At 47.1% G+C, this 12,705-nt stretch overlaps 1 protein-coding gene across 5 annotated transcripts in view; it reads right to left on the bottom strand.

Annotated features, from left to right (window-relative positions):
* LOC110537250 (kinase suppressor of Ras 1) overlaps window positions 1–12,705 on the bottom strand; it is a 39,144-nt gene that overhangs the window by 5,959 nt on the left and 20,480 nt on the right. For 4 of the 5 annotated variants that reach the window (XM_021623144.2, XM_036937259.1, XM_021623147.2 and 1 more), the window contains exons 3-16: window positions 8,590–8,737; window positions 7,824–8,319; window positions 4,132–4,319; window positions 3,179–3,248; window positions 2,961–3,044; window positions 2,748–2,809; window positions 2,538–2,647; window positions 2,258–2,420; window positions 1,581–1,622; window positions 1,138–1,186; window positions 981–1,038; window positions 619–906; window positions 313–509; window positions 102–198 (exon numbers count right to left, since the gene is read on the bottom strand). In XM_021623144.2, the coding sequence (XP_021478819.1) occupies window positions 102–198; window positions 313–509; window positions 619–906; window positions 981–1,038; window positions 1,138–1,186; window positions 1,581–1,622; window positions 2,258–2,420; window positions 2,538–2,647; window positions 2,748–2,809; window positions 2,961–3,044; window positions 3,179–3,248; window positions 4,132–4,319; window positions 7,824–8,319; window positions 8,590–8,737 (2,052 nt within the window). The remainder of the gene's footprint in view (window positions 1–101; window positions 199–312; window positions 510–618; window positions 907–980; window positions 1,039–1,137; window positions 1,187–1,580; window positions 1,623–2,257; window positions 2,421–2,537; window positions 2,648–2,747; window positions 2,810–2,960; window positions 3,045–3,178; window positions 3,249–4,131; window positions 4,320–7,823; window positions 8,320–8,589; window positions 8,738–12,705) is intronic. The other variant, XM_021623145.2, reaches the window with a different exon arrangement.

The following is a 12,705-nucleotide window of genomic DNA, read 5'->3' as shown; positions in this document are numbered from 1 at the left end:
GTATATATAAATAACACACACACACACACACACACACACACACACACACACACACACACACACACACACACGTGAAAGTATTGAACAAGGAAAGAAGTTACCTTTACAATTTCTTGAGCAATTTGCCTCGTCTTGTTTATATCCAGTGTGTTTTTGGTGTCTCGAACGACAGAGTATAATGTCCTCCCTTTACAGAAACTAGAGAAACACTTGAATTAACAAATGGAACTAAACAAATAAACAACAGCTGTGGTTGACTGAATATAACAAAGGGATAAGTTATTATTCTAGATGCGATTTAGCCCCTCCTACCTGGTGATGATGGCGAGGTGGGGCGGGGCCATGCAGGCCCCCATGAAGAGGACCACATTCTCATGACGGGTCTGTCTGTAGTTCATCACTTCCTTCTTAAACAGCTTCAGGTGGTCCTGGTTGTTCCCATCTATCTCCAGCAGCCTGATGGCCACCTCTCCATGCCAACGGCCCTTATGCACCTTGCCCCAACGGCCCTGGAGTGAGTGATTTAATGACAGTTTGAGAAACACACTTTAAATGGGTTTAAAACTGAAAACACTGATAGTTTGATGCAAATATAGCTCATTCTATATTTTAGATCACCTTCCCAATGAGCTCTCCCAGGTCCAGCTGTTCGAAGGGGATGTCCCACTCCTGCAAGTAGACACTGGTCTGGCTGGCCTTACGGGAGATGGGGCCTTTCCAGCGACCTCCCCTTGAGTTGGGCAGGTCATCCAACTCATCACCATCACACTCACCATCCGAACCCCCATTCATCTCACTCCCACCCCCATCTTCATCTTCCTCATCATCATCTTCCTCCTCCTCATCTTCCTCCTCCACTACTGGGTCTGGGTCGATCTCAGGTTCAACCACCTCCTCCTCTTCCTCCTGTAGGACATTCATGCATGTTGGGTTTTGGGCATGTGTCTCAGTTACTTCGCACGCACATACTCAGTTTTTACCTCTCCGTCCTCATCCTCGGCCAGTTCAAAGTGTATGTCATCTGCTGGTTCAGTCTCCCTGTTGGGACAGGGTAAACCACAGTCACAATGTCAGAGTATGCCGAGTATTGTACCATTAAAACACTATTGATAAATGAAATAGACAGGAAAGCCTTACACTGTGTCATGGAGGGCTTCAGAGTGCAACGTAGAAGAACTGGACACATCTGTCAGAAAAAATACAAATGTTCAGTATGTAATAAAAATAATGTGGCTTTTTGCTTGTAAAGACAAAATTGCGTCCCTCATGTAGTTTCTTTGCCCACTTATATTGTCACTTTGCCATAGCAATGTGTTGACAACATCCACCATAACGAGACATGCAATTCCCAAACTCCCCAGCAGGTGGCAGACAGACCCATCTCCACATGAAACAATGCAGTTTAAATATCACACAACACATTACTCTAAAACATTCACAAATGCACAACTTTGTCATGTAATTCACTAAGCCTGTGAGTACATGCAGGAGATAGAGAGAATTGACAAGGCTGGGGCTGGGGACGTGGGCAGGTGTGAGCACAGCACAACAGTCTGTCTGGGACCGTACTGTAAACTCACCAGGGAAGATAAACTGCTGTCTATGCTGAAAGTAGCAGGCAGCTTAGGGAAAAGACAGGGAAGAACCAACAAGCATGGAGTGGAGAGAGAGACTCTGGGTTAGAGTAGCCGTTAAAATAACCCCAGTCACTCCCACCCCCCTGAGGAGTGGTATTAATGCAGAGAGGGAGAGAGAGGGAGGACGACCACTCCTGCCCGGCCATTCCATTCCACGTTTAACGTTCAACATTCGCTAAACAGGAAATGTGACTCAGGGAGACCTTCTGTGTAATCAAGAACACAATGCAAGCATGCGCTTTGATAGTGGGAGTATGCTGGCTTATTTTTGTGCAGTGGACATGCTTGTGTGGTTAAGTGTATATCAATTTGTGTGTTTGCATGTGTGTATATTCATTTGTGTTTGCATGTGAGAGAGTGTGAGAGAGAGAAAGGGAGACACTCCAGGTGATTGTGTGTATTTGTTGAGGTGATTGTGTGTATTTGTTGAGGTGATTGTGTGTATATTTTGAGGTGATTGTGTGTATATGTTGAGGTGATTGTGTGTATTTGTTGAGGTGATTGTGTGTATATGTTGAGGTGATTGTGTGTATATGTTGAGGTGATTGTGTGTATATGTTGAGGTGATTGTGTGTGTTTCTGTATTTGCATAGGCGTGTGAGTGACGGTCAGGGACCTACCTGGGAAGTGGAAGCGGTTGTCCCGGTGGACCTTGGGCGAGGAGTTGGGGGGCGGGGTGGCACTGGGAGGGTTCTGGAAAGGGGCAGGGGAGGAGGGTGTGGAGGAGGTGGTGGAGGATGGGTTACTACTGGAGTCCAACTGGTTCAGCGCAGGGGGGTGATCCTGACCGAAGGAGAAGAATAAATACACACTGATCAGAGTCAATAACACACTTGTCTGTCCTAACAGCACCATGCAAATCATTATCATCAAAGGTGTGATGTAATATCCAATATCTACCTTTTTGGTGATGGCCTTTGGCAGTGTGCCAAACTGTGGTGTCTCTAATGGCCGGTCCACAGGGTTGTTGATGTCAGACGGCACAGACTCAGTCCTCCGTATTTTGGTGACTGGAAAGAAGAGATTGGGACCATTACACTAATGCTTGTTGAATAAAAATGGGTAAACTATGAATCCATGGATGAACATGAGAAGAAAGAAAGGGCTTACTTGGCAGGAAAGAGATTCTGCAGGAGGGAGCTTCTTTAGTACATTTGTTATGGCACTTTAACCTGCAGACAGGAAACCACCAATCAGAGAACAGTAGAGAACAACTGATCACCAAAAGAAGATGAAGTTGTATTTTTTTTGCATCGTAGAGACACCAGAACAATCCAACACCAGAACATCTCAGAGACTCCTCCCTCTCCTTACTCCACTCACCTGCAGTGTTTACACTTCACACCAAACATCATGTTCTTCTGACAGACCTGACATGTCTGGGACAGCCACGACTTGGTGGAAAATCTTCACACAGAATCCTCAATTACTTAAACCATCAATCCTTTTTTGCTCTATATACTGTGGATTTAAAGTATATTTTACATTTGTATCATGGTAGTCTCTGGCCTAAAGGTGTATGACATGAGGTAGTTGCCAACCTGTGAGTGACGGCCAGGCCTATGTCTCTCCTCACTGCCTGTGGGGAGCCACGGTGCAACCCCATGTTATCTGGAGAGAGAGAGAGATGTCAAATGAACCTAGACAGAGGAGGATTTGCCTAAAAAGGAAGTATTAGCACAAATAGGGCAATTTATTTATGAAGTTTTGTGGCTACTATCAAAATGAAATCACTGGTGTTTAGGGAATTGCCAAATGTTTTTACCTTTCCCAAAATTCCCAGGATTTCCAGAAATAACCCGCTGGAAGACTCCTGGAAATTCCCAGAACTTTGCAACCCAAGTGTTGATGTTGCTTACAACTTGCCACACTATGTGCCAGTCCAATGAAAAATATTTACTGTTCATTTTACAAGTTAAAGCAAATTTGTGTGAGACCTAATGACGTTGGTTTGGTAGGTGAATCTCCTACACATGAATCATTATGGACGAATACACTATGTGCCAAACCAATGAAAAACATTTACTGATCATTTTACAAGTGAAAACGAATTTGAGTGAGACCTAATGACGTTGGTTTGGTAGGTGACGCTCCTACACATGAATCATTACAGACACGAAACGGCACGCATGCAACTGCACGCACACGACTTTGTGGGAGTGTTAGATTTCTCTCTAAGCTGTCGAATGAATTGGAAGAGTAATGTAATTTCTCTAGAAGCGATGGAACAGAAAACGCTCCCTCCCCCACATCACAGCACTCAGATGGAACAATCCCAGCAATCTACTGACAGAAACACTCTTGAGCCAGACTGGGACGGCTACTGTGACCCTACAGCCAGCTACTGGGAAATACATTCGGCTCTTTACAAAGAGCACACATACAAACGGTCTATTTCATCTGAGTAATTCACCATGCATTTACCAATCTATTTCAGTGAAGATTCCTTACATATAGCCTAAATTGGGGTAAGTCTAAATGTATTTGTACTCACTCTTGAGGTGGGATGAATGCTCCTCCATCAGGGTAGGGGTACCAGGTAGGGTGTAGGGGGTGGGGGCAGGGGCGGGGGTGGAAACCCCAGGGGTGCGGGCAGACCGGTGGGGGGAACGGGAGGGTGAGTCCTCACAGCCATTCCCATTGATCTGAACGTTGAGGAACAACTTATTCTTCTTTGCACACCTGAGGGGAACAAAGAACGCTGGGACGTCAGTACAGTGGCCCACTGCTGCCCTCACACCCTCATCTCAACACACAGTCAACACTGGATTACTCAATGACAATCCAAAATGGGCCTCCATACAGATCATCTTTCACCAGAGATAATTATTTAATGGCCATACTGTATGAACAATGTTATGTAAGTGTCAGAGAGGCAGGCAGGCAGGGTGGGAAGGGAGGCAGTAGCAGCATGCCTTGGCAGAGAGGAGATTCAGCAACACATATATTGAACATTTGAGTAATTTAGCAGACGTTCTTATCCAGAGTAAATTTTAGAGTTAAGTGCCTTGCTCAAGGACACAGACATCTTTTCACCTTGTTGACTCAGGATTTGAACCAGCAACCTTTCAGTTACTGGCCCACTGCTCTAACCACTAGGCTACCTGCTGCCATTTGGAGGACAATACAATTAAATAAAAAAGGCACACAGGGAAGACTGAGCCACACCCTCCACCACAGGGGAGTAGAGCTTAGCAGAGCACAGGCCAAAGGGCTTAGCATCCTCTTCCTGGTCAGGAATAAAGAGGGCTGATCCAGAAGCACACAGCCCCACTGCCTGCCCGCCTGCTTTCTCTGGGCTCCACACAGTGGAGAAGGCCACGTCTGTCTGTAACTCCCTATGCCGCAGCTCAAACTCATCAGTGTCCTCACATGCTAGGTCTGGGGTCATAGGGTATACTTCTATATACATGTACATAATGTATGTATCGTTAAGCTGTAGTATCAGTCCTGTTAAAGTACTTCTGTCTAGTCAGGTTTCATTAATGGCTGAGCTTTCCATCACTAATGCAACATCATTACAAACAGGATATTACTGATATGCGTTAGTAAACTCAGAAAAAAAAAGAAACAGACCTTTTTCAGGACCCTGTCTTTCAAAGATAATTTGTAAAAATCCAAAGATCTTCATTGTAAAGGGTTTAAACACTGTTTCCCATGCTTGTTCAATGAACCATAAACAATTAATGAACATGCACCTGTGGAGCGGTCGTTAAGACACTAACAGCTTACAGACAGACGGTAGGCAATTAAGGTCACAGTTATGAAAACTTAGGACACTAAAGAGGCCTTTCTGCTGACTCTGAAAAACACCAAAAGGAAGATGCCCAGGGTCCCTGCTCATCTGCGTGAATGTGCCTAAGGCATGCTGCAAGGAGGCATGAGGACTGCAGATGTGGCCAGGGCAATAAATTGCAATGTCCGTACTGTGAGATGCCTAAGACAGCCCTACAGGGAGACAGAATGGACAGCTGATCGTCCTCACAGTGGCAGACCACGTGTAACAACACCTGCACAGGATTGGTACATCCGAACGTCACACCTGCGAGTTAGGTACAGGATGGTAACAACAACTGCCCGAGTTACAACAGGAATGCACAATCCCTCCATCAGTGCTCAGACTGTCCGCAATAGGCTGAGAGAGGCTGGACTGAGGGCTTGTAGGCAGGTCCTCACCAGACATCACCGGCAACAACGTCGCCTATGGGCACAAACCCACCGTCGCTGGACCAGACAGGACTTCACTGACGAGTCGCAGTTTTGTCTCACCAGGGGTGATCGTCGGATTTGCGTTTATTGTCGAAGGAATGGGGGATACACCGAGGCCTGTACTCTGGAGCGGGATCAATTTGGAGGTGGACGGTCCGTCATGATCTGGGGCGGTGTGTCACATCAGCGGACTGAGTTTGTTGTCATTGCAGGCAATCTCAACGCTGTGCGTTACAGGGAACACATCCTGCTCCCTCATGTGGTACCCTTCCTGCAGACTCATCCTGACATGACAATGCCACCAGCCATACTGCTCGTTCTGTGCGTGATTTCCTGCAAGACAGGAATGTCAGTGTTCTGCCATGGCCAGCGAAGAGCCCGGATCTCAATCCCATCGAGCACGTCTGGGACCTGTTGGATCAGAGGGTGAGGGCTAGGGCCATTCCCCCCAGAAATGTCCGGGAACTTGCAGGTGCCTTGGTGGAAGAGTGGGGTAACATCTCACAGCAAAAACAGGCAAATCTGGTGCAGTCCATGAGGAGGAGATGCACTGCAGTAATGAATGCAGCTGGTGGCCACACCAGATACTGACTGTTACTTTTGATTTTGACCCACCCTTTGTTCAGGGACATATTTTCAATTTCTGTTAGTCACATGTCTTGTTCAGTTTATGTCCCAGTTGTTGTATCTTATGTTCATACAAATATTTACACATGTTAAGTTTGCTGACAATAAACGCAGTTGATAGTGAGGATGTTTATTTTTTTTCTGAGTTTATGTGTGTTTATTAGGTACACTCATCTAGTACCCCCTTTGCTTCCAGAACAGCCTGAATTACTTCGGGACATTCGGAAATGTCGGGAATGTTTCAGTTACTGCAGATTGGACGGCGGTACATTCAATCTGCCAACAGCCCGTTCCATCTCATCCCAAAGAGGCTGGGGACTGCGCAGGCTACTCAAGTAAACTGAACTTGCTGTCATGTTTCAGGCAATGTTTTTACACTCCTCAATTGTCCAGTGTTGGTGATCGCGTGCCCTCTGGAGTCACTTCTTGTTTTGAGCTGATAGGAGTGTAACCCGGTGTGGTCATCTGCTGCAATATCCCATCCGTGACAAGGATTGACAAGTTGTGAGTTCCGAGACGCTGTTCTGTACACCACTGTTGTACTGCGCCATTTTTTGTCTTTTTGTGGCCCACCTATTAGCTTGCTTCCAGAACAGCACAAATCTTTCCTTTCTCCTTCGACCTCACACATCAACAAGCTGTTTTGGGCAACAGGACTGCCGCTGACTGGATGTTTTTTGTTTGTCCCCCATTCTCGTTGAACACTAGACACTGTCGTGCATGAAAAGCCCAGGAGGGTGGCTGTTTCTGAGATGCTGGATCCGGCGTGCCTGGCATTGACGATCATATCACGCTCAAAGTCGCTTAAGTCACTCGTTTTGCCCATTCTAATGTTCAATTGAACATTAACTGAATGTCTCGATGCCTGTCTGCCTGCTTTATATAGCAAGCTACGGCCACGCTTCCGTGAAGGGGTGGTGTACTTAATAAACTGTATGTGTGTGTCTTGCCCTGCTTTGAGAATCAGGCCATAGAAAAAGCTTCCTGTTTTGGCATTACTCATTATCTCTGGGAATCTGTGGGGATTAGCTCTGGCCGTATACACATTAAGGCAGCAGCAGGCAGGATGTGGTGTGTGTGTGTGAGTACAAGTGTGTGTGAAAAGCCCTGCCCTTAAATGTCCAGTTGTAACATCATAATAGGGTGGAGGCGTGTCCTATATTCAACCCTGTTCCAAGATTTTGAGCAGTGTGGAAAACTGCCCAAACACTGGTCACGATGACCTCACACACGCAAGCAAAATTATTTTTTAGAAATGTCTCGACAAGGGGCCGACCATGATTACTCTAGGTCATAAAGGACTGGAAGTCACACACAAAGCCTAGGGCACGGGAACAGGAAGTGACCTACTTGTTGGTTGGCGGCTCCTCGATGCGGTTCCCCAGCTGGGACTCGTGGCTCTTGCTGCGGGTCAGGGTGATGTTGGGCAGAAGGTGCAGCACCTTGCGGGAGGGTGGCGGCGGGGTGCAGGGGGGCTTCAGCCTGTGGCGTCTCTTGGAGGGCGGGGTGAGGGGCGGGGTGGAGGTGTGCCCGTGGAGTCGCCCCTGTCGGGCGGCAGAGAGGGGGAAGGGGTCTGTGAAGGGGGTGTCAGCGTAAACGTATGCCCCGTGGGCCTCGGGACCAGGCATTGTAGACACGGAGAAGGACCGGGGATGGGCACAGGCGGTGCAGGGGGTGGAGGGAGTGGATGGGGTGGTGGGGGGCCGAGCTAGAGGAGAGGGGCTGTGGGGGCGCATTGGACCCCCCATCCCTCCCAACAGCTGGTCTGGAGGCAGCAGCAGAGAGCCACTTTCTCGACGGGTGGGCTCAGAGAACCAGGGCCCCCCATCCTCTCTTAGCTCTCCATCTATAGGGGAGACACAGAAAAGGGTTACAGACCTGTTAGTCATACTAGCACATTCCACCCCACAATCCCTTAACCTAGTGTCTTTTGTCCTACAACATAACCTTACCCTGGGTGGCAGCCTGCTGCTGCTGGCAGGGCTAATAGAGCAGAACCAGCCTGGCGCTGAGACTAATACTCAGTAAAACTCCACAGAGACAGGTCAGATCAGGCAGATTCTCCAAGGGACGGACAGACAGAGACAGCCTGCCTGCCAGCCAGACAGACACCCACCTGATTCAGTGGCGCTCTTCAGGCAGGAGAGGGCAGCGCTGAGCCTGGAACACTCCTCTAAACTGGAGCCCAGTCTCCTCATGGTCTCCCGCACATGAGAACCTGGCATCTGCAGCAAGGCATCCAAAGACAGCTTCACCGGCACCGCCTGGCGAGAGGAGCAGAGCGAGACAAGGTCAGGAGGAGATGAGTGATCAGTACCACCACACACTATCCAGTCGGACCTCTCCATACAGTACAACGTGATAGAGCACGGATAAATACAACATAACCACGGATAATTTTTTAAATAAAATAAAACATGTATACCCCTTTTTCTCCCCAATTTCGTGGTATCCAATTGGTAGTTACAGTCTTGTCTCAACCCAGAATCTCTGCAAGTCCAGTACGGACTCGGGAGAGGCCAAGATCAGGAGAGGCGAAGCCGAACTGCTTCTTGACACAGTGCCCACTTAACCCGAAAGCCAGCCGCACCAATGTGTCAGAGGAAACAACGTACACCTGGCGACCGTGTCAGTGTGCAATGCACCCGGCCCACCACAGGAGTCACTAGTGCGCGATGGGACAAGGACATCCCTGCCGCTGGGCCAATTGTGTGCCGCCCCATGGGTCTTCCAGTCTCGGCCGGCTGCGACAGAGCCTGGACTAGAACCCAGAAACTCTAGTGGCACAGCTAGCACTACGATGCAGTGCCTTAGATCACTGCGCCACTCGGGAGGCAGACGTATACATCTTACACTAGTATGCTAGTATCCAACTCGCCTATGCTAGACACAAAAGGTGATCGTTGTTCATTCTCATCAACCAAAGCCAGCCAGCACAGACAGATATCTATCTCCAGATATATCCACAGAGCAGGACAGGACAGGCCAGAACAAGAGCAGAGACCAGCAAGTACAGACTGACTGACTGACTGGCCAAAGCCCACTGGGTCCTTCCACCTAGAGGAGAGCAAATAAACTCTGTCTTTGAACAAACGCTCCAACTTCTGGCTAGAAATAGACAGAGAGATTTGATTCCATTAGTTGGTGGTGGCACAGCAGAGTGACTGTGTTTGTGTCACAAACAGTACACACCATCCCTTCCCAGTAGTTTCTCTGTGCATCACTCACAGTCTACTTGTGCGCACTCCAATCCCCCACACAAATGAGAAATGAATGCAAAATGGTGAGAAAATGTATTCCATGGTCAATAGAACATAACTATTGTGGCAATAGTTTCGGAATTAAAATTATTCACAAGCCTGTGAGTTGTAGCCTGTATTGGTTTAGGACTTTCAGTCACCTTCTTGAAGTGTGTCATTCTAAAAGTGTATACCTGGATATACATTACGCTGTCTAACATGAGTTGTTATGCCCGTACTTCAGACATACCTTTGTCCCTTCATCTATGGGTTGACTACCCTCTATATGACAGCCTATTTTACCAGCCCCTGCCGACTCCCCGAACCACCCTATGTCTCAAAGGTGAGCTGTAACCAATAACTATGTCCTCAGGACAAGCCGTGAGCATGTGCACAAACACAACCAACACAGGTGCAACGAGGAGACATGACAATGAGAAGAGATTCACTAAAACAGCCGGGTCTAGTGCTTCAGGATCACCACCGGCACAAACCATCAGGAAACCTTCATCTAAACAAACAAACCCAACACTCTGCAGGCTGCCCAACACAGTCCTGTGTGAAATGACAATGTCCAATGAGCAAAAGATAGTGGCACACTGCTGAAAATTGGATGCTCTAAGATGGCATGAAGGTCATAACAGCAGGAAAAGCCATGTTATTTCTGTACCATTTTAGTTTAAAAAAAATTCTGCCTCCAGAAAAGAAATAAAATTACAACCGGATAAAACACGTTTGATTTTAAATATACTTACTGAATTATTGAGCTGTAGCTTTGTTTACATACTATTGGGAAGAGTTAACAAACTGTAGATGAAGAGATCTACTCATTCCAGCGAGAGGAATCCACTACTTCCACAACCCTCAAGTCACACACCACGAATAACCCCACTATCCAGGCATCTCTCCCTCCCTCTTAGCCAAGCCATTCTCTCCCTCCCTCTTAGCCAAGCCATTCTCTCCCTCCCTCTTAGCCAAGCCATTCTCTCCCTCCCTCTTAGCCAAGCCGTCCTTCCCTGCCCCTCCCTCCCTTCCTCCTCTCCCTCCCCCTCTCCTTGCCTCCTCTAGTACAGGTATAGCTACACAGCTCAGTCAGTCTGTGAGGTAGCCAGAGACACAGAGAGAAGAGGTGATACTGAGGACCTGGCTGGGTTGGGGTAAGTGTGTGGGTGTGACTACAGCGGGCTACAGTCCGCCTTCTCCCCATAAAGTGCTGATGTCAGCCTGGCTACTCCAGGGTCTGTGACTCACTGGCCAGGTCTAACCCTCAAGTTCAACACAGGTGTGTTCACAGAGTCAGGAGGAGCCCCTGTTGGCCTGAAGCACATTGTGTGGATGGGAATGAACCCTGTAACCTTACAGAGCTAAAACCATTGTGTAACCAGCCTCAACAAGCTAAGAAGATAGTTCTGGAAATTCTGTATCTGAGACAAGAAAATACTCCTTTTCCATGTAACAAAAACCATTTGCAGTTCTCGGATATGTTGGGTCTGGGTTACATTGACGTGTAGAAGCAGGCTCACCCAGTTGGATGGCTTCCAGGAGCGCTGTCACAATGAGGCTTTTGGCATTACTTTCAATTAAGACCATAAGATACACACAGACCTGCAAGAGACTTGATATCCACCGATTGGCTGGTTATGTAACATGATGTAAAGCCTTGCTTGTTAGGCTAGTGGCCAATCTTCAAAAAGGGCTTTAGCTTTTGAGATACTCCAACCTGTTGTATAACAAGTGCAACCATGCTTTTCCAGATCTCCAGATCTCTTCCAAAGATAAATGGATGATCGTATAAAAATATTTTACTGCAAAAGTGGTTAAATTTGGGAGGAGGCACACAATAATTTGGAATAAGAGAAGTCATTTGTCTGCACTACCTACACAAACAAACAGCTTTAGAATATCTTACATTTTAGACATTTAGACCTGTAAACACACAGATACAATAGGCAGAAATATCAACTGCTAATTTTTATGACTCATGTAAATGTACATTTTTGGTAGTTGTTCAATAGATCACTTTTCAAGTCAAATTTGCTCTCATTCAGTGCTGTATGGTCTAGCCTGACAAAAATGCATACTGTTACACATGTTTTTGATGTAGTGGCTGTAGAGCCTCACAGTGGAGGTGACATAATACCCATAAAACCTAGTGTGCAAACAGGGAAATGGTTCCAATCGTTTATACACCATTCATTTTTCCCATACGGAATTTTAGAAACACTTAAGTAAAGATTTATTACCCTGGCGTGAAGTTTTGATAACCATAAAAACCTCTCTCGCACAAGGTGAACATTGGATTGTTCCGGGGCACTTTTATCCTGTTTGGATTGAGCTGGCACATTGCTTCTTCCAGACAATCATGTCCACCATCCTGCTTGTCTGCCCAGTGGTTTCTGTATATTTTGACTGGGTGATAGTTATGGTGTAAGGGTGAATGCAACCACACAAGTGCATGAGGCAGGAGTTCATTATAATGAACCAACACAACCTGACACTCATTGACAAGAAATGCTATCAACTTATAGGGAGGGTCTTCACATGTCATAGGAATTGCACCTCTCCAATGTCAATGCCACCCTGAATCTTCCAGAACTGTCCTTGATAGGCCCACTCCACCATCAGTCATCCCCTCAGGCAATTACTAGAGACAAAGACACCACGGAACTGGACTGTCACGTCAGGAGGCCATTCAACATATGCCGTCTGGAAATTGATGGTGTGCATTGTCCTCATATGTACCCATTTGGCTACCAACCATGGCTGGCCAGCCCATGTGACACCTGAACTGGACTTATGTGAAGAATGAGCTCTCATGCTGAGGTGACTCATGCATTGGTCTGGGAAACTGCAGCAATCACAACATCCCTATAAGTACATTTATGGCAAACAAGAGGCACCTTAGGATGGTAAAACTTGCTGTATGTGATCATTTATGCTGGCCGGGGATTGACTGTGAGATACAGTAGTGGTCTTTGTGCACCATGCTCGAT

This window comes from Oncorhynchus mykiss, chromosome 12, assembly GCF_013265735.2.
Source record: "Oncorhynchus mykiss isolate Arlee chromosome 12, USDA_OmykA_1.1, whole genome shotgun sequence".
Lineage (NCBI taxonomy): Eukaryota > Metazoa > Chordata > Actinopteri > Salmoniformes > Salmonidae > Oncorhynchus > Oncorhynchus mykiss.
The sequence above is the reverse complement of the archived record's forward strand: the minus strand, read 5'-3'. Positions and strand labels throughout refer to the sequence as shown.